At 43.3% G+C, this 20,633-nt stretch overlaps 1 protein-coding gene across 6 annotated transcripts in view; it reads right to left on the reverse strand.

Annotated features, from left to right (window-relative positions):
* RBMS1 (RNA binding motif single stranded interacting protein 1) overlaps positions 1 to 20,633 on the reverse strand; it is a 209,330-nt gene that overhangs the window by 92,844 nt on the left and 95,853 nt on the right. For all 6 annotated transcript variants that reach the window (XR_013347439.1, XM_077829505.1, XM_077829504.1 and 3 more), the window contains one exon: positions 5,031 to 5,206. Coding sequence is in view for 5 of the 6 variants with exons in the window: in XM_077829505.1 (XP_077685631.1) it covers positions 5,031 to 5,206 (176 nt within the window). In the remaining variant the exon portion in view is untranslated. The remainder of the gene's footprint in view (positions 1 to 5,030; positions 5,207 to 20,633) is intronic.

Here is a 20,633-nt window from a genome sequence, read left to right on the forward strand (position 1 = left end):
AGACTACAACTTAATCCTTCCACAAAGGTTTCTAGATCCTGAATCTGCCAAAGAGTAAATCTACTAGGCCACTTCCTAACCTACTCACCACACACCTATTAACAGCTGCTTATTGTGAACCAGAGGAGAAACCACTTCTGCAACATGCAGGTATACTGTGGACTCTCCACTCACACACCTTGCTCAAGACTATCCCTGGAGTTTCACAGCTCAGGGGACTTTGTGTGAGCCTTCTTGCAAGAGAATGAATTCCATCCTATAACTGGAAACTGTCCAGTAAAAATTATTACAGGTGTTTCTAACAACATCTTGAATTATAAGAACAAACAACATTTAAGGATTTAAGGTAGCATCCCGATTCCTTTAGCATCAATAGCAGCTTTGCCACTGACTTCAGTGGGTCAAGGATTTCACCCCGGTTTATTTTATATTTGACTCAGTCTGAACAAAGAAAACAGACAATCAGTTTCACTTTGTGGCTTTTTTGAGATCGCACAATGATGCGATGTTTTGGTTGTAAACACTTCAAGGAAAGGTCTGAATATACATCAAAACCTGTTTTCAGTTAATCAAATCAAACACAACATTTTTACTAATTTTACGTTCTATAATAAATAAATGAATGAATGAATGAAAACACCTTTTTTCCTGAAAGCAGCCTGGCAGTATCTGTTTAATAAAAATATTTAAATAAAGTGTGAGTAATTTATGTTGGATTGATATAAACGGAGTTAGACAAGACAAAAATAGAATTTCTCTTGATTTCTCATTTACCAAGTGCATATTAAAGGTTGTTTATCTAAGAAGTTTTTAGCAGTTATAAGATCAGTAAGTGGCAAGAAAGCCCCAGTGAAGCAGCTGGATATTGCAAAATCCAGTTTGGAAACTAAATACCATGTTCCCCAGCTACTTCCTGGAAACCTGTACCGTTTACACAGAATTGCGGAAAGTGAGAATTTGGCATCTGGAACTTTCCATAATTCATAAAAGTGAGCCTCTAATAGTAAGCCTCTGCATTAGGAGAGTCTTGTTTCCATATGATAGAACTGACATTAACTCCAGTTGCTAAAGGGCTATGTTAGCAGAAAAGCCTACAGTTTTTAATAAACTACTCAGATTTTTGGTCAAATGTTCCAATTCTTCGATTTTAAAATCTTCTGGAAATCTCACTTGCTTCCTCAGCAGAAATGGAGAATTTTAAGATAGAAGAGGAGAATATCTTAACACAGGAATCTCTTACCGGAGAAATTCCTCATAGAAATTAACTCATAGAAGCTTCATCTATCCTGAGAGGCCTCAAGCTCGCTTTCAGGAACCATTTGTCTTCCAACAAAAAAGGCAAGAGCCAAAAGCCAGGTACAGAATAATGATTCCAGAATAGGCTCTGCAGTGTAGACATAGCCAAAGATCATTCTATAATGAACTACAGATTGAGCAAATAACTCAGAACCTTTGCCCAATTCAAGAGGCAAAGAACAAAACCAGAAAAAGATCACAATTTTTTTTCTCTGATTGCCAGAAACACACACACACACTCAAACTGGGGAAGCTCCGAGAGAGATAAGAGAAGTCTGCTCAAGATGACAAAATGTTTAAAGTTATGAGAGCTTCCTGCTACCAGTCAGCTACTGAAGAGAAGCAACAACCCAACAGTCTCAACTTGGAGGATCCTCAGGGTGCTTCTGTATTATTTTTAAAAAACAAGTTTTAAAAAAAGGAAAAACTCTTCTACCATACATGTATCTAGAATGAGTTAAACCTTAGAGAAGTCATCTTCCTGTGCAAGGCTCTAGTATTTCATAATTTATGAATGGCTCCTTTCACAAAATTAATTATCTGTTCCTTTTTTAGTAAGATTTATGGGAATCTTTCAGGATATACACTGTAATAAGTCTAATTTTTTTCTGATAGTTGGCCCAGCTCTTTCATTATAATCACAAGACTATTGAAACAGTGAGTATTATCCTGAAAGCAGAAAGTTTTATTTTTGCAATAAACATTACATTTCTCAAACTAGAAGTTTGTAATTTTCTCGCAATAAAAATTTCATTTTTCTAAATTAGGCATAATATTGTTTTCTATCTACAGATACAATATTCAGTTGTGAAGGTTTGGAACTGTTATAAGGTCTTTCAAACAAACCAGTCCTTTGAAAATCTGACCATATTATGTCATGCCTATAAAAAAAAAAAAAAAAAAAAGACAGAAAGAAGAAAGAAGAAGCTATTATACAGTTACTAGATTTTTGCCCCATACCCTCCCCCATCATCCCTACCACTTTTTGCATTGTTAGCCCATGATTTTTAATTATGCTATCTTTACATATAATTTGATCTCAACTGGATATAAAGAATACAGGAATAACTGACACTGCCTGTTTGAGAAAATGAGAACAAAATTATGAGAAATGGGCAAAAATGCAACAACAAAACACTGCTGGAAGGAACAGACAACTGGTAGCAATATTTGGTAGTGGCTGGCAGGAACTATTGCTGAGCAGGTAAACAAAGTTAGGAGGGATATGGATGTGGTAGAAAAGAAAGAGAAAGAACAGTAAGAAGAGAGGACCTGTGAACCTGATGTTTCCAGTGATACCAAAATTTTCAAAAACAGCCATATATTTTATTTTAGATGCTGCAATTTTTGGGTACTCAATATTTTTGGGCCTGATTTTTTAGAAGTGCTAAGCACTTTGATAGGAGTTGTAAGTATTTAGCTCTATCCAGCTGAACATACCTTTCCGTAACAGGAAGCTGATGAGCTATTTGAAGAGGGAGGAGATCATGGAAATATACCAGCATTGAGCAGCCACTATTTGGGAAGAGAACAGGTGGTGTCCTTGAAACAGGCATGTAGTCAAGTGGGTGTGAAGAACTTCTGAGAGCGAGCAGCCATAAAGGCAGATATGGATTGGTGCAGACTCTGGAATAACTAATTCTGGATGCATTTTCATAAGTGAAAATGACAAGAATACTGGCATAACGTATGTCAATCTAATTAGTATAAAACAAAGCTTCATCAACTGACCTGCACAACTCACACTACTTTTAAGGAAAAATTGTAAAATAAACTTCAGTAAGATTATCGACAGTTATATGGGCACCAAAATTGATCAAAGAATCCTGTTTTTTAGAAGAGGGAGCAAGAAGGGGGGAACCCACCCATCCTTAGAATAGAGGCTCTATTTGCATACAGGAGAGCAAGAACTCTAAAAATAACAAAAGTGAACAAATGTCATGTATGTATTTAATTGCACCTTCTGAACATCATTTGAAAATCTGGAAACTGTGAGGTCATTTAGACTTTGGAATACAGCTCAGAGTAAATGGTGGAAGCTCCATCATTGGGATAATGAAATACAGAGGAGAACTTCAAAAGATATAATACAGAGAACAATTCTGCTTTGGCAGACAAATTGACAAGATCAATTAATATGCATGATTAGACTGGAAAGATTTATTTTTATCTGTAAATGTCAATAAACATTGATTCCACCATACACGCGCACTATTTTTTTCAATTGACAACTGAAATTTATAAACAAAGTCAGAAAAATGCTGCTTGAGAACTTAGTGTCTGATTTAAGGAAATTTACTTTGCATATTGTAACATGTGATGTTGACAATTTGTGTTTTAATGTTTATAAAGCTTCAACCTTTTGAATCTGAATGCCTACTGTCATTAATTATTATCTGACACCTCCGCCCATAATTTCCAGCAACTGTGAAAATTTAAAATAGATAAAAATAGAAAAAAATGCTTAAAAACAAACAGATATTATCCATTGAAATTATAAATCAAATTCTATCGAACCTAAATATGACCCCTCCAGATTTAATTTATATTAATTTCTGAAATTATGGACAGAACGGCAAAAAAGTTTTGCTAAAGTACAAATCAACAGTCCAGCACCTATTTTTCCAGAGTGTCATCTAGTGGTTCAAATAAACTGGGAGCCAGGATGTAGGGGTCTTTTCCTGGCTGTGTTGCTGACTAGTGGCGTGACCATGGACAAGACTTTTTAGATATCCTCATTTATAAATCTGTTAAATGGGGGACAAAAGCCTGCATAAAGTTATTTGAGGTTTAATCAGTGTTTGAGAATCTCAAAGAGGTTCCATATAAACCCAAACTATTAAAGTGTACTTTTGCAGGAATGAAAAATTAGGGGCTTTCCTTGTTTACCAGATAGAAAGTAGAAACTGAAACTTACAGGCTATCAGTAAATTTTACAGGTATAATATTTTGTTTCAATAATGGTCTGGCAAGTGTGTTGTGAATCTTGAAATTTTTTCATTTTTTAGAAAGTCAATATAGCAGTCAAAAATTATATGTTCCAGAGAAGAAATGTGATTTAAAAAAAAAAAAGTGTAAATAATATAATTATATACCCACTCCATATTCAGAAATACCCAAAATGCATGGATTTATACAACATCCCGTTGATATGAACTTTGCTAAACAGTGTTGTCTGAAAAAGTTTCTCTAAGCTATGTCTATACTGCGTTTTTTAGCCCTGATGTAGCTGCACTATACGCAAACCCCTACTGCAATCATACAGCACTAGTGCCAATCTTAGTTTGAAACTGGTGAAAGCTGCCCAGGTGCAAGTTTACACTGGTTCAGCTTTATTATTTGTCTTGGTGCAGCTACATCAGTTGCTAACTGAGAAGATCTTAATCATATGCTTTTAAAAACAAGCTACACAACTGTTTGATAATTTTCAAATGTTTTTAATCTTTTGTGATTACAGCAGATAAACAAGTAGTCAGGAGAATGGGTGTCCATGTTTTTTTAAAATCAGGAACCTGGGATACACTTATTTACTATATATTTAGTCTGTTCTCTGCTCCTGAAGGTGCCACACATGCTCAGCGCCTACTGATTTCAAAAGTTGACAGTTCTCATCACATCACAGACTCAAGAATACTAAACATGGGGCTAGATTTCTTCTCCCCTCATGACATTAGCACTCGCATCACAAACGTCCTGTAAGTTTTAAAAGACTGAATTTTAAGAGTAGTACTTACGGTTGGCATAGTTTTACCAGGTCCTGGTCAGTGGTGTTTGGAGGCAGTCCTCGGATGTAAAGGTTTGTTTTACTTAATTGATCCCAGCCTGAGTTGCTGCTGCTACTGCTGTTGTTATTACTGCTGGTGGTGCTGGGGCTAGGAGGAGCCATTGGGTGGGATGGTACAATGGACGGCTGCAAAACAAAGACAGAGCTTGTCAGAATGAAATACGGACTACCTGCAGCATTAACAGCATATTTGCCACTCTGAACATGTTAACTCTGTGCAGCTACTCGTATTTTAAATACGCCCGTTTTCACCATATTTGGCATGGGATCATTAGGTGTACTCTGATATGCAGAATAATAATCTCAAGCACTCTAAATGCATGCACTGATTCAAATTACATATACCCTCTGTTTTATATTTCTCACAGGACTATATCACCACCCTCCACTGGGACATTAGATGTTAAAAAAAAAAAATTTGATTTCAGGTTCTCATTAACATATATAAAAACAATTTAACTTCACAAAGATAGTTTCATATGTTATAAAAGAATTAAATATTACAGGTACTAAAAATGTATTAATTTAGACTGAATATGCGGGCCAAATGTATTAACGTTACATAACCCATTCACTGCTCAACATTAATCTGTTTAAACTAGGTTCAGGGTTTGGTATATAGAGCCTGCATAGTACCATGGCAAACACACCATTAAACATCCTTTTAATCTTTTATTAAAGATACAGAGAAGAAGAAAAAACAGTTAAACCATTTGAAATATGAAGTACTGTATTAAGTAAGGATTTAAATTTTAACAAAATGTTTGTTCCCTTTAATAGTTTTTTCTTCTAAAAACTCCAGCTAATTGGGGGAAGAAAGAAGAAGTTAGTTGAGATGAACTGGAGCTGTTGCTGCTGCTAAAGTCCAACCCCATTTCATCTCACGTTGCATCTGGGATTCAGCTGGAGCTCGCAGAGGGATCCAGAAGACATGACCACCTCTTTCTGGGCTGTTCTGATCAGGACACCTCTCAGGATTATGATGAAGATGGCCTGGGCTCCCCCCCGGGAGGGGGGGGGGTAGGAGAGGTGGCAGCCAGGATGGTGAGTCTCATGCCAGTAGACTCCACATGATCTCTTATTTTCCCCCAAAGCCTCTTTCTTTAAAGATGCCACCAGTTAGGCCTAATATCGGATACATCAATTTTGCTCCATTAATTCTTGGTTTCACGTTTTCCGTTATTCCAAAGCATGATTTTAACACTGTGCTTGATCATATCAGTGGGCCCTTTTTGTTTGGGTTAATCCAGTATTTCTTTCTCCTTTTCATACCTTTTCCCATCAACATTTATTATAAGGTATTGTGACATCTTACCAACTTTCACACTTATTTACAGTGGAGCTCACAACTGCAGTAAATTTGTACTCCCAATGACAACAGAACTATAGAAGCTAAATATTAAATTTCATAGCAAAAAAAGACAGTTATCTGTTCCGTAACTGGTGTTCTTTAAGATGTGTTGCTCATGTCCATTCCACAGTAGATGCGCACGCGCACCATGTGCACCGGTGCCAGAAGTTTTTCCCTTAGCAGTACCCGTGGGGGGGGGGAAGCACTGCTGTGACCCCTGGAGTGGTGTCTCTATATCGCGCTATAAGGGGAGCCGTGAGCTCCCCCCACCCTTGGTTCCTTCTTGCCAGACAACTCCGACAGAAGTGAAGGAGGGAGGGATAGATATGGAATAGACACGAGCAACACATCTCGAAGAACACCAGTTACGGAACAGGTAACTGTCTTTTCTTCTTCGAGTGCTTGCTCATGTGTATTCCACAGTAGGTGATTCCAAGCTATATCTGTGGGAGGTAGGTAGGAGTTCATGAGTTCCCGGGACACGGTACTGCTCTGCCGAACCCAACGTCATCCCTAGTTTGGGAGATGATCTCATAGTGTGCAGTGAATGTTTGTACTGAAGACCAGGTGGCAGCCCTACAGATGTCCTGGATAGGGACATGGGCTACATAGGCAGCCGACGAGGCCTGAGCCCTTGTTGAGTGTGCTCTGACGATCAGTGGCGGGGGAACCCCTGACAGATCATAGCACATGTGTATGCACGAGGTGATCCAGCGAGAAAGACACTGGGTGGAAATAGGCTGCCCCTTCATATGCTCGGCCGAGGCAACAAAGAGTTGCGAGGATTTACGGAACGGTTTAGTCCGATCCAGGTAGAAGGCCAGTGCCTTGTGCACATTGAGCATGTGGAGGCAGCATTCCTCATTGGAGGAATGGGGCTTGGGACAGAGCACGAGAAGGAAGATGTCCTGTTCCATATGGAAGGCATAGATCACCTTCGAGAGGAATGAAGGGTGTGGGCGAAGTTGGACCTTATCCTTGTGGAAGACCATATGTGGAGGTTCCGAGGTCAAGGCCCTGAGCTCTGAGACACATCGGGCTGACGTGATTGCTACAAGGAAGGCTACCTTCCAGGAGAGGTGAGACCAGGAACATGTGCGCAAGGGTTCAAAGGGAGGCCCCATGAAGTGGGACAACACCAGGTTTAGGTCCCATTGCAGTACAGGGGATCTAGCATATGGGAATGAATGGTCAAGGCCTCTCAGGAAGCGGGAGGTCATAATATGGGAGAAGACTGAGTGCCCTTGCACCAGTGGGTGGAAGGCCGATACGGCCACCAAGCATACTCTGACAGAGGCGGGAGTCAGCCCTTGCGTCCTAAGGGACGGGAAGTACTCAAGGATAAGACGGATAGAGCGGTGTGGACGATGGGGAGACTCTTCGCTCTCCCGCCCACCTGGAAAATCTGGACCACCTTGCCAGGTACGTCCAGCATGTGGACGGCTTCCTACTTTCCAGGAGGACCTGCCTGACTTCCTCAGAACACCTCCTCTCCTCCTTGTCTAGCCACTGAGCAGCCATGCTGTCAGCTGGAGAGCGACCAGATTGTGATGAAGGAGGCGGCCCCCACTCTGGGAGAGGAGGTTTGGGTGAAGCGGCAACCTCCTCGGAGGGGCTGCCAACAGGTCCAGTAGGGTCCCGTACCAGTGTTGATGGGCCAAGCTGGGGCGATAAGGATGATAAGTGCCTTGTCTGTTTCCACTTTTTCTAGAACTTTGCCTGTACGGGGTAAAGGTGGAAAAACATAGAAAAGCTGGTCCGACCACGACAGGAGAAGGCATCTGAGATCACGTCCCTTCCCAACCCCGCCCCTGGAACAAAACTGGGGGCAACGCCAGTTCTGGTGGGTCACGAACAGGTCCACGTAGGGAATTCCCCACTCTCGGAAGAGCCGGTGAGTGATCTCCGAGTGGAGCAACCACTCGTAATGGGGGGAGAAAACCCTGCTGAGGCAATCAGCCTGTGTATTGCAGGTGCCCGGTAGGTGGAAAGCCCTCAGGGAGATGTCGTGGACTATACAGATCTCCCATAGGCTCAGGGCTTCCCGGCAGAGGGCCGAGGACTGTACCCCATCGTCTCTGTTGATGTAGAACATCGTGGTGGTGTTGTCCGTAAGGACTCTGACAACCTTGCCGTGAAGCTGCGTGACGAAAGCCACATTCGCCAACCATATCGCCTTGAGCTCTCTGACATTTATATGGAAGGACACATCCGAGGTTGACCACATCCCTTGGGTTTTCATGTTCCCTATGTGGGCTCCCCAGCCCAAGTCCAACGCATCAGACACCAGGTCTACTGACTGGGCCATCTCCCAGAAAGGAACCCCTTGGAGCACACTGCCCAAGGAGGACCACCATTGAAGGAAGGCAATTACCGGGGTCGGTACCAAGAGGACCTTGTCCAGGCCGTCCCGCGCCTGGGAGAAGTGGGAAGCTAGCCAAAGCTGGAGGGGCCTCATTTGGAGCCTGGCATGGCGGACCACATATCTGCATGCCACCATGTGTCCCAGGACCTGAAGGCACGCCCTTGCTGTTGTCACTGGAAAAGCCGTGACCGAGGCGATAAGACCGTTGAGGGTTTCAAAACTGCCCACTGGGAGAAAAGCTGTGGCCCTTAAGGAGTCCAACAGTGCCCCTATGAATTCTATATGCTGCACCAGGACCAGCGCTGATTTGGTCTCATTTACCAAGAGGCCGAGATTGGCACATGTAGACAGGAGCAGATCCATACGGGCCCTCACCTGAGGCTGTGAGTTGCCCTTGAGAAGCCAATCGTCCAGATATGCGAACATCTGGACCCCTGCTCGTCTGAGGTCGGCCGCCACAACCGTCAAACACTTTGTGAATACCCTGGGCACCAAAAGGGAGAACCGTGAACTGGTAGTGGTTGGGCCCCACCAAGAAACGGAGGAAGTGCCTGTGCCCTTCGAAAACATGGATGTGGAAATACGCCCGCGTACCAGTCCCCTGGGTCCAGGGAGGGGATAATAGAAGCCAGGAACACCATGTGGAACTTGGAGCGGACCATAAACCGATTGAGATTCCGCAGATCTAGGATGGGCCTGAGACCCCCTTTCACCTTTGGGATCAGGAAATATCGGGAGTAGAAGCCCCTGCCCTGGAATTCTACTGGCACTCTCTCCACCGCCCCCAGGCATAATAATTGTTCCACCTCCTGACCTAGGAGGTGAACGTGCTCTGGTCCTCTGAGCTCGCCATGGATGGGGGGGTGATTGGGTGGGGGTGAACTGAACTGCAACATGTAGTCCTTGGAAATGGTGTTGAGGACCCAGTGGTCCGAGGTTATTCGTGACCATTCCCCACGGAAGGCAGACAATCGGTTGCCGAACACAAACTTTATTAGTAGGGGGTTTTCCCATGGCAACTACCCTGATGTCCCCCTGCAAATAGTCAAAACCGACTCTTTCCCTGCCTCTTGCCCTTAGAGGGCCCAGGCTGTGGGGCAGAGCGGGACTGTCGTTGAGGTCGGCGCTTTTGGTCTCTCGGCCTCTTGTAAGGAGGCTCATATCTGCTCTGTGCAGGGTGAGCCGACATCTGCAGTTTGGCCTTGTCCTTAGCTGGAGGGATGTATAGGCCCAAGGTCTTCAGGGTGGTGCAAGAGTCTTTCATCCCGTGCAGCCTGACATCTGTCTGTTCAGTGAACAGGGCTTTCGGGCAGGTCCTGCATGAGGGACTGGGCCTCCACCGAAAGCCGGACAGGTGGAGCCATGACGCCCTGCGCATGGAGATTGCGGACGCCATCAAGCAAGACGCTGTATCCACCACGTCTGTCGCTGCCTGCAGGGCAGCTTTGGCTGCCATCGCCCCCTCTTCCACCAATGCCTTAAAGTCCTTCCTATCCCACTCTGGGAGGAGTGGCTTGAAATTTGGCAGGGACTCCCATAAATTAAAATCATAATCGGCTCAGTAAGGCCTGATGGTTGGCCACCCTGAGCTGGAAACTCGAAGAGGAGTAAAGTTTTCTACCAAAAGAGTCTAGTCTCTTGGCGTCTTTATTCTTCGGGGTGGGCGCGGGCTGGCCCTGCCGCTCCTGGTGGTTCACAGATTCCATCACCAGAGAGTTAGGTGCTGGGTAAGAGTAGAGGTATTCGTGGTTCTTAGCCAGCACGAAATACTTCCTCTCAGCCTTCCTGGAAATCGGGGCCAGAGAGGTAGGAGTTAGCCACAAGGCGTTGGAGATGTTGGCTACTCCTTGGTGAAGGGGTAAAGCCACACAGCCCAGCACCGAGGGGGACAGTACATTAAAGAGGGAATTGGACGGGCCCTCCATCTCCTCGGCCTGCAGCTGGAGGCTCAACGCCACCCACTTTAACCTGTCTTGATGTGCCCTGAAGTATTCCTGTGGAGCAGAGGACCGCGGTGCCGTGATGGTGTCATCTGGTGCAGGAGAGGAGGCCAACTCAGCCAGTGCTAGAGGATCAACCCCCAGGTCGGAATCCGGGAGCGCAGCCGACTCATGAACTGTCGACTTGCCCTCTGCCTAGATAACGAGGCCAATGAGGCCTCGGACGCCCCGGCCACCAAGCAGGTTCCCACCTGGGTGGGCATCGATGGCCCTGGTGCCCATTGACACCATTGTCCCTGCCATGGGGCTCCTTGCCACTGTCCAGGCTGCGGGCCCAGTGGCGCTATCTGGTCCGGCAGAGCGGTACAGCCCAGCGAGGGGCGGCTGGGTGCCGAGGCCGAGGCCACCACCGACCGAACTGTACCATAAGAGCAGTGGGAGCGGCAGTGCCTACAATGCCGTCTTCCACGGGACTGGGACCTCGACGTCAAGGACTGGTACCCGCTGGAAGTACTGTTCCGAGACTCGCTTCTGCGCCTGAAGCTACGGTGCCACACGGCAGGAGCCCTGTCTGCGACGCCTGACAGAGCGGGAGCTTGTGTGGGAGCGTCGACGTCAGTCGTGCCGAGACCGGCTACGATAGCTGCGTCGTGAAGAGGAGCGCCTTCAATACCTATCTCGGTGCCTGCATCCGCTGCTGCGTGGGGTGGAGGGACCCGGAGACTCCTGCCCAGATGGAACCCTGGTTGGCGTCGAGGGTGGCGGACGTGAGCTGCGAGTGGACCGGTTGCTGCGTGAGAGCTATGCTGTGCTGGGGACTCCTGTTGCGTGCCCAGCGGCGGTTTGCCTCAGGACCGAGGGCCCGCCACCGGTGGCACCCCGGGCACCAGCAAGCTCAGAATGTCTCGTGCAGCCTGTAGAGTCTCCGGCGTCGATGGTATTCTGACCGCGGGAGAGGTGCGTGTCAGTGCTGCTGGGCTACTCCGCTCAGCACAAGTCGGAGGTTTCGAGCCCGGAGAGGACCGAGGGCTACCCAACACGTGACCAGCCTCTCCCCCTTCTCTCGGCGCTGCTGCAAAGTCGAGCTCTTCCTTTGTTTCTTGGAAGGGGAATGGTGCCAACTGGTGGAGGGGGCTCCGTTGTGCACCACGAGTTACTAACAACTAGCTAAAGATACCACTAAGATCAACTGGAAAGGCTGCAGCAACGCTGGAGCAAGAAGTTCTGACACACTTTCACTGGCAGCAAGAAGGAACTGAGGGTGGGGTGGAGCTCACGGCTCCCCTTATAGCGCGATATAGAGGCGCCACTCCAGGGGTCACAGCAGCACTCCCCCTATGGGTACTGCTAAGGGAAAAACTTACAGCACTGATGCACGTGGCTCGCACACACACCTACTGTGGAATATACGTGAGCAAGCACTCGAAGAAGTCCTCCTTTATCACTGTTGCCTCTGCGTACATTACAAAGATTGATTTATCCTCACAACTCCCCTGTATAGTAAGGAAGTATTTTTATTTTGTCACTATTTTACAGACAGAGAACAAAGGTTACAGGCCAGATTTTTAAAAGTATCTAAGCACCTGAAGATGCAGGTAGGTACCCAGTGCAATTTTCAAGAGTGCCTATGTGACTAATTCATCTGTGACTAAATCACTGAGTGATTTCAATGTTTTTGAAATACTTTGAGAATCTCAGGTAAAGGGCTCATATAAATCCAAATTATTAACGTTTCAGCGGGAGTTAGGAACCAAGGCATGGTGAAATCCCACTAGGCACCTCTCAGCATCTTTAGGTATTTAAATAATTTTTAATAAACTGACCCTAAGTGACCATTTTACAATCCTACAGAAAGCCTGTGGCTGAGCTGGGAAATGATCTCAGAACTTCTGAATCCTAATCCTGTGCCTTAACCACAGCACAATATGACACTCTATAACAAGAAAGTTTTTTGTATGGAAATTCCTATGTGATGTAATTAAAGAGCATTTTAATGTATATGCATGGACATAGGGACAGAGCTAAGGTTACGTACGTAAATTCCATAAATTGCAAGGTTTACACTAGTAGTGCGTGTCCACAGGGCAGAGCCCCTTTCCTGCAAAACTTCAGAGCTCCACAGCTGGGGAAGGTAGGAGTAAAGAGCCACAATGGATTAGGATGGAAGACAAGGTGAAAAAAAGTGAATTCTAATATAGATTTGGAGGTGGACACTTAGGACACGAAAAGAGTGAAACTATTCAGGAATCATTGTGGGGTACGGCGGGAAAGGCATGCTGTCGTGAGCCAGAGAACTATATCAGATATAAATATACCTTTGTAGCTAATCATAATTGTGTTTCTATTTTTTTTGTGTTTTCTTGGGAGTGTTTTGTAATCTTTCAATTCAGGATATTAAGAAGGTTTATTATACAGTAACAATAACATTTAGTTGCAACATCCAGTTTAACACCATAAAATTAGGTTTGAAATGCAGAAACATGACTTTTAGACAACATCAATACCCAACTGAAATGTTATATAAAGCTTTGAGCTCTCATGCATGCTCAACTGCTAAAAGACTTCAAATTTAAATCTCAAAGGATTATTTTAAATATGAAAAAAATCTGTCCCTATAGCATTTTTTTGCAATTTTATAATTCAAAAGCAGTCACTGTAGAAAATTTTTTATAAAATATCAAATCTCTTTCGAAAGATTTACATTTTGATCTCAAGCCTTGACCCAGAGTTTTGTCCAGGCATGATTCAAAATGGGATAGAAATTAAACTCTCCCTTTAAATTTGTAACAAAAACACGGAGAGATTCTTAACCATAGCAGCACGATAGGTGCAGTTAGAGCATACTGCTTCCACTAACGCAAAGCAACTATTTTTAGGGTTGTAAGCTATGCACAAAGCAGTTAACTTCAAAACTTTTTCATACTGCACTAAAAGCTAGGTTTGCATAATGCTATTCCCTTCCCTAAATGGATCTCTTTTGAAAGGTACACTAATGTGTAAGCTGACGAAAGATACAATTGTTCTGTTTAAAGTTTTACAGTCAACTGCTTTCCTCATATTAGACACACACGTACAACTTCCACTGAAATCAGTCACACTCATGCATATATGTATGTGGCCAAAATCTGGCTCTCAGATGGTAATTATAATATACACGTATAGCAAACAGAAACTATTTTCAATGCTTCAATGCTTTTTTTTTGTGCACTTTGTATACAATTTGGATCATAAAATCTTGTTATATTATGAAGAGCATAAACACTGTAACAGGGGTGGCCAAACCAGGCTCTTTTACAGTTAAAGTGCAACTTGCAGAGCCCCGTACACCCCCTCCTCCATTCTCGACCTACCGGGGTGGGGGAGCTTGGGACCTCTCCCTTGTAGCAGGGTGATGGAGTAGGGGCTTCTGCCCAGCGAGGGAGCGGGGGATCTCAGGGTTTCAGCCCCGCAGGGCATGTCTGTTGGGGCTTGGGGCTTCAGCAGAAGCAGGGCTGAAGCCCAAGTCCTGGCAGGTACCTCCCATGGGGCTGAAGTCCCATCAGGTGTGACCCAGCACTCAAAATTTGAAAGATTGTCATATGCAGCTCAGAGGGTCAGTAAGTTTGGCCACCCCAGCACTATAAACTGGGTTTGGGGAAAATAAATAAATAAATAAAAAGCTCACTTCTAGTCTGTGGCACGTGGAGACTGAGTTTTTCCTCCTGAGTGCAGGGGGAAAGTCCCAAGACACACACTTATGAGGAATTTAAGCTTTTTCTAAAATATGAAATTGCTTCTAGTCCTAGTGATTACATTCAAATAGGAAGTGAATGTAAGTCTATGCAGTGTTGTGTTCCTAAAGCTACAGACAGCTTTCAGTGCCTGCTAGCTTTTCATAACTTTACCAACCTCAAAATGCTTTACAATTACAGATGTTCAAAAGAGTGACTTAGAAACACACAATCACTGGATTAAAGGGACAGTGGCATCTTAAAACCATATACTGTAAGCAAATTTCTTTACCTATTTTATTTGTAACACTGTTATATTAAGAATGAAATAACCGAAAAAGTAAAATTCATTTGCTACTATTTATACTCTTTACGTACTTCCTAACTACTCTTAGCATGTACAATGAGAAATCAATTAGGTTAGTTTCACTTTTGTTTGTTGCTAGTTTTACTTTCAAATTCTTATTGTTGCATAGCTTGGCTTTGAAACACTGTTGGGAAATGTTTTTGCTTAATAGCAGTTTTTATGAACAATAACTGCAAATGTTTTGATTGGTTTTAGGTTTTATAAAAGCTTATTTTACAAAACAAATTCTGCTCCAAATTAAAATGGAGTCTCTTTAAGAGCAGCAGTTGATCTAGTGATATGAACTTAAACATTTTGCAATGTGATTTTTAAACTGGAATCTACAAGGCAACACATTAATTAGTTGAACATTTTTCCTATTAAAATGAACTACAGGATCTTAAAATTAACGCTAAATCAGTGTAAATGATGAATAAAGCTGAATAGATGGTCTTTGCTGTGTAGTGACAATACTACTTTTCATTATAAATGTCATCCCCAGTCCACACTGGTTTACCATTTCCTTCCTACTTCTCATTCCCAGAACTAATCAGCGATTAGACTTTCCCCCAGGAGTTTCCTCTATATCCCCTTCAGCACAGACTGACTCACCTATGTAAAATAGGTCACTCTATTGCTATACTGTGCCTCCCTGTTCCACTGGTGAGAATCTTCAAAGCCCTCAGCTGGCCTCACTCAGAGACCCTATTGCTAATCCCTCACAACCTCATCCTGAGAGCAGTGATCAATGGAGAAGTTACAGGTAACGGTCACTAAGGTGAAATTTTCAAAGGCTGAGCATTCCCAGTGGAAGGCCCTCATCTGAGGAAGGCAAAGCCTTTGCTCCTCTTATGGGATGTGAAATGTCATCCTTTTTGGCACAGGCAGTCCCTCTGTAACAGCAGAATTGCCTGTCAGCTTTTCCTTTGGATATAAAAGACGAACAACAGGAATAATCAGAGAATCATAGATGTATACGACAGGAAGGGACCTCAAGAGATCTTCTAGTCCAGTCTCCTGCACTCAAGACAGGACTAAGTATTATCTAGACCACCCCTGACAGGTGTTTGTCTAACCTGCTCTTAAAAACCTCCAATGATGGAGATTCCACAACCTGCCTTGCAATTTACTGCAGTGTTTAACCACCCTGTCAGTTAGGAAGTTTTTCCTAATGTCCAACCTAAACCTCCCTTGCTGCAATTTAAGTCCACTGCTTCTTGTCCTATCCTCAGAGGTCAACAAGAACAATTTTTCTCCCTCCTCCTTTTAACAACCTTATAACCTTATGTAATCCCGAATAAGAAAGCAGCACAAAGTGATGGGAGTGTATGGTCATCTAGGACTGAACCATTCTTTCCTTAATTTCGTATACTAGATACTACAGTGGTGGGTGCATTAGAAATTTATAGATAAACTTATCTATATTTGAGGACTTGGGACACAGCCAGCCAAGGAGAAGTGTGCTTTTTCACAATCAAAGGGAAAGGTTGCTGTTTGGTGCTTCAAGATATTCCTTTGATCCAGAAGTCCAGCAGACTGCCCTTTAGTGCTCCCAGTCTCCAATTGCCCAGGGAAACTCAAACAAGGGGACTTGAACCTGAATATCCCGCATGCTGACACAGAGAGCTACTCCTGTCCCAGCCATCTATAGCTCTCTAATTTAATTCAGACTATAAAAGCATGTTTATGGAGTTGAATATCGTGTGAATATTTAATTATATTTTACTGTTTAATTGATATGCTCCATGCAGGGTGGAGGGGGGGAGAAGATCACATTTTTAGTAGAAGTCTTTTTTTATGTTGTTTAACTGAAGTACAGATTGTAAGTTACTTACAGCACACACAAAGTGCCTGTTTTAGTCTAAAATGCCACTTGGATGGTTCTAGAGAATCTTGTCATTGGCATTCAGCTAGTCAAGGAATTACATATGAACCACCTACCACTTAATCCACTTAAAATATCGGGCTGATGAAAGGTAGGTAGGTTGAGATAATATACAAATTGGTATTGATGCGAAATTACTGAACTGTGTGTGCGTGCGCGTGCATGCAGGTGGGTGGGGTGAATCTAAATAAATGATAACATTACTCCTGAAAGGTTCTGGATAGGTATTAAACTACAGAATGAAATCCTTTGTCCACAGTTTAGGTAAAGCTTCACATGCACAAAGACGGCTTGGACTCAGGGAAATAGAACGTGTAATATCCAGTGAAGTGTTAAGTTATTATCCTTTACTGAAAAGTAATCAATGAGCTAACAGGAGGAGGTTGGGAATAGGATACATGTTCTGTGCTAAAAATACATGCCAAAGAGAAATTAGTCTGACTTCTCTCTGATGAAGACAGTTGACTATTCCACTTCCTTTTTATCAGCAAACACTGAACCTGGGCCATTGCCTTCCAAGGTGCTCCTTATCCCAACAAACTGATGTCTGTAGTGAGGATTTCACTGGAAGAGTCCCACAGGCTTCCCTTTAATTATTTTCCATCTTTCAACCACCCTCTCTGATGCAATATGACAGATTGAGCAAAGGTGGTGATTTCTGGAAGTCTTTGGAGTCCAACGTCCACTGAGCAAAAAGGATACCCAAATGGATGACACAGAAGATCTGCAGTTGCAGTTTGCATCTTCTGTCCTGAGGCAGGCTCTCTGGCCCTCTCTGCAGTCTGTCAGCTCTCCTACACAGAGTCAGAGAGCCAGCTGCTTTCTAAGCACTTCCAGTACCCAACTCAACAGAGAGAGTTTCAGGAAGCTGGGTCCTCTGGATCCTCTCACAGTTGAGAAAGTCTTCAGGCTTACGTGGCCCCTTCTGTACCCACAACCTATCAACCTCCTAAACTCTTGTGGGGAGCAGAAAGACCCTGCAGCGGAGGGGAGAGTGGTACCTGCTTTATCTGTGAGGCTTACACATCTTCCTAGGTCTCTCAGACTTACTCCATCCTCCCCTTTCACATGGGACTATGGGCCTGACATCTGGGCGACTCTCAGTGCAAAGAGACAGCTGCAAACCAGTGTATGTCTGGAAATCCCCATGGACATTCAAAGCCTGCTCCATTATTTCCTTTGTTCAGACCTTTCTCTTCAGCTGGCAAGGGTATTGATGCTCCAGAGGTTGGAAACAGAAACAAGTGCATTCTGGGAGCAGGCAAGTCCCTTCCATGCAACAACATCACACAAAATCTCTGCATTATTATTAAATACTATTAAACTGGGTTTGGGGACCAGTGCAAGCAGCAAAAGGTAAAGGGAGCCATTTACAGTTGTGCTGATTTGAAAGCATCTCTAAAATTTCAATGGAAGCAGAGGACCTTCTTCCCTTGAGGACCTTGCTCCTGGATCTGCCTGTTCTCCCCAAGAAGTGTTTCTGAAAGCTTCATTGACTGGCTCCTTTGATCAGTACCAGTGGAGGTGCACATTCCTGCCACTTGTCTCTGAGACCCAGGACTACCAACACTGAAACATACAAGCTATCGCCAGAAGAGAGCAGGCAGAGGAAAAAAGAGCTGAGCTAATTCCCCTGCTCCCTTGCACTAGCTATCAGTGATTTTCTGCAACAACTCTCCTGCTCATGGCTGGTGACAGCCTTTACCTTACCCATCCTTTCTGCCTCTCAACTCCCTGGAGGAGGCTCTGAAGTTTCTGCTATCTAGATCAGAACAGCACCTTGCACCAGCCAGGCAACTGAGGCACGACATGGCAATTTAAATAATTTAAAACTAAACTAAATTTAGGCCCAAAGTTAATTCACATTTTACTCTCTAGGGCCTCAGTGGGCTTCTTGGTGAGATCCATGAATGCAGCATTACCACGGGTAACCTAGGGGAGTTAGTCAGGAGGAAACCAGGGAAGGTCAAGAAGTTCAAGTGCCTGAAGGAAGATGAGAGCTTTCTGCTAGGAACTGTGAGCTGCTGGGACAGATGATATCTGTGTGCTTTTGTGGTTAACCCTTCATTGAATACGAAGATATGGAGAACTTGTTGCCAAGGAATCAAGCTGTGGTTACAACAAAAAACAAGCAAAAGGCCTTCGGAGCAATTTTATTTAATTAAATATTAATAAGTTTATACAGGAGCTATAAGCTCGGAGCACAATATTGAATGCAAATAATAAAGCATGAGCTTTACTTTATACAACAGCTAGGGAATGTATTCCATTTGTTGGAGTAAATTAGAATCAGGGAATGCAATATTACAATGTTCTCCATCACTGGAAATTTTAAAATAAAGATTGGGTGTTTTTCCGAAAGATACGCTGTATGTCTAATATGAACTTCAGGGAAATCCCAGGGCCTGCAACACGCAGGAGGTCAGACTAAATGATACAATAGTCCCTTCTGGCTTATCCTCTGAGATTGTCCTCCACAACTCCCTTTTATGTGCTTCTGACACATCAGCCCAGATGTAGATGACAAAAACCAGCCTATATAAAATACAGTTTCAGGCATTTATTCTACCTCATGGAAAATTATCCAAAACTCCAATGCATAAAAATAACATCTAGCTAGATCAGAGCTGGCATGTTCAGAATTTTCTTATAGTTTCACTTCTCTGCAAGTCAGCAAATATCTGATTGTTGTGAAATACCCTGTATGAAACTGATGCTCTCCTGACAGACATTAAGATGTCCATTAAATACTGTTTTTTTCAAAACTTCAGCTCTCCCTACCAACACAGATGCCAACCACAGCAATCACAAGTTATCTCAAGAAAAAAAGAGTGCAGCTCAGCTTTCATAGGGGGCATTAACTATCCCTTTGGAGGCTGCAAAAACACAGGCACCCCCGGTATTCAACTGACCAGCAAGCTCCAGCATTGGGGTTCTATGAGTTAAGTTAACACTTGAGTAGGTACAGCATGAATTCACACTCTGCTCTTACCTTCTCAGGGTACTAGACATCATTTTGCTTTGAAGTCTGCTGTTTGCCTCAGTTACACATTTGTGTATGTCTCAAAAAGACCCATATCCCAATAAACAGCTTTTAGGATTATGGGCACCTTTTAAATATAGGCGCACTGTACTGAGATTTGGACACCATGAACTCACTTAAATTTATTCCGAGACCTGCCCAATGCCTTTTTGTTTTGAATAATGGTACCAGTGTAAAACAGTAGACTAGTAAATTTTCTCCAAAAAAATATTTTTTAGAAGAAAAATGGTTTTGTTTAAACAAAAGTTTCTGCAGCAAGTGTCCTTTTAATAAACCTCCCCCATGCCCCGCCCCCCAAAAAAACCTTCAGTTTTCAGTTGTTGAAAACCTGAAAACTTGTAAAAAAGAATTCTGACAAAAAATAAAACCTTTCTCCATTTTCATCTAAAGTTTTCAAGAGATCAGAAACACTTCCCAAACAGCTCTAGTAAATAGTCTCTCTTTCTTACCCCAACTCCACAGAGTTGTTCCATCGGGAACATTGATAAACACTGGAAATGTTGATTTCAGCTTGTTTGATGCTTGCACTGAATATCGTGTGTAATGGGGATTAGATGCTGCTAACAACCACATTTTACCAATTCATGCTATATTTCTGTTACAAATTCTATATCCTGTTAAAATACAAACTAAAAATATTTAAAAATCAAATTATAAAAATGTTAATCGTTAGATGAAATGCAAGATTAAGTATTTTTTCAACAACTGGGATTGGTGGGGTTTTTTTTTTTTAAACTAAAATGTTGTGTTCCTGTTCATTTTGCAATATCCTGGCATTCCCCTCTTCCCTTTAGACAGTAATTACAGGACACAAATATTAAGCCATGTAAGATATCTGTCGGAAGAAGCACCTGCTTTTTTGGCAAACTCCATAGCGTTGGTAGCACTGGAACTGTTGCTAGATTGTTTGTCA

The sequence above is a fragment of the Eretmochelys imbricata genome, chromosome 11 (assembly GCF_965152235.1).
Source record: "Eretmochelys imbricata isolate rEreImb1 chromosome 11, rEreImb1.hap1, whole genome shotgun sequence".
Classification (NCBI taxonomy): domain Eukaryota; kingdom Metazoa; phylum Chordata; order Testudines; family Cheloniidae; genus Eretmochelys; species Eretmochelys imbricata.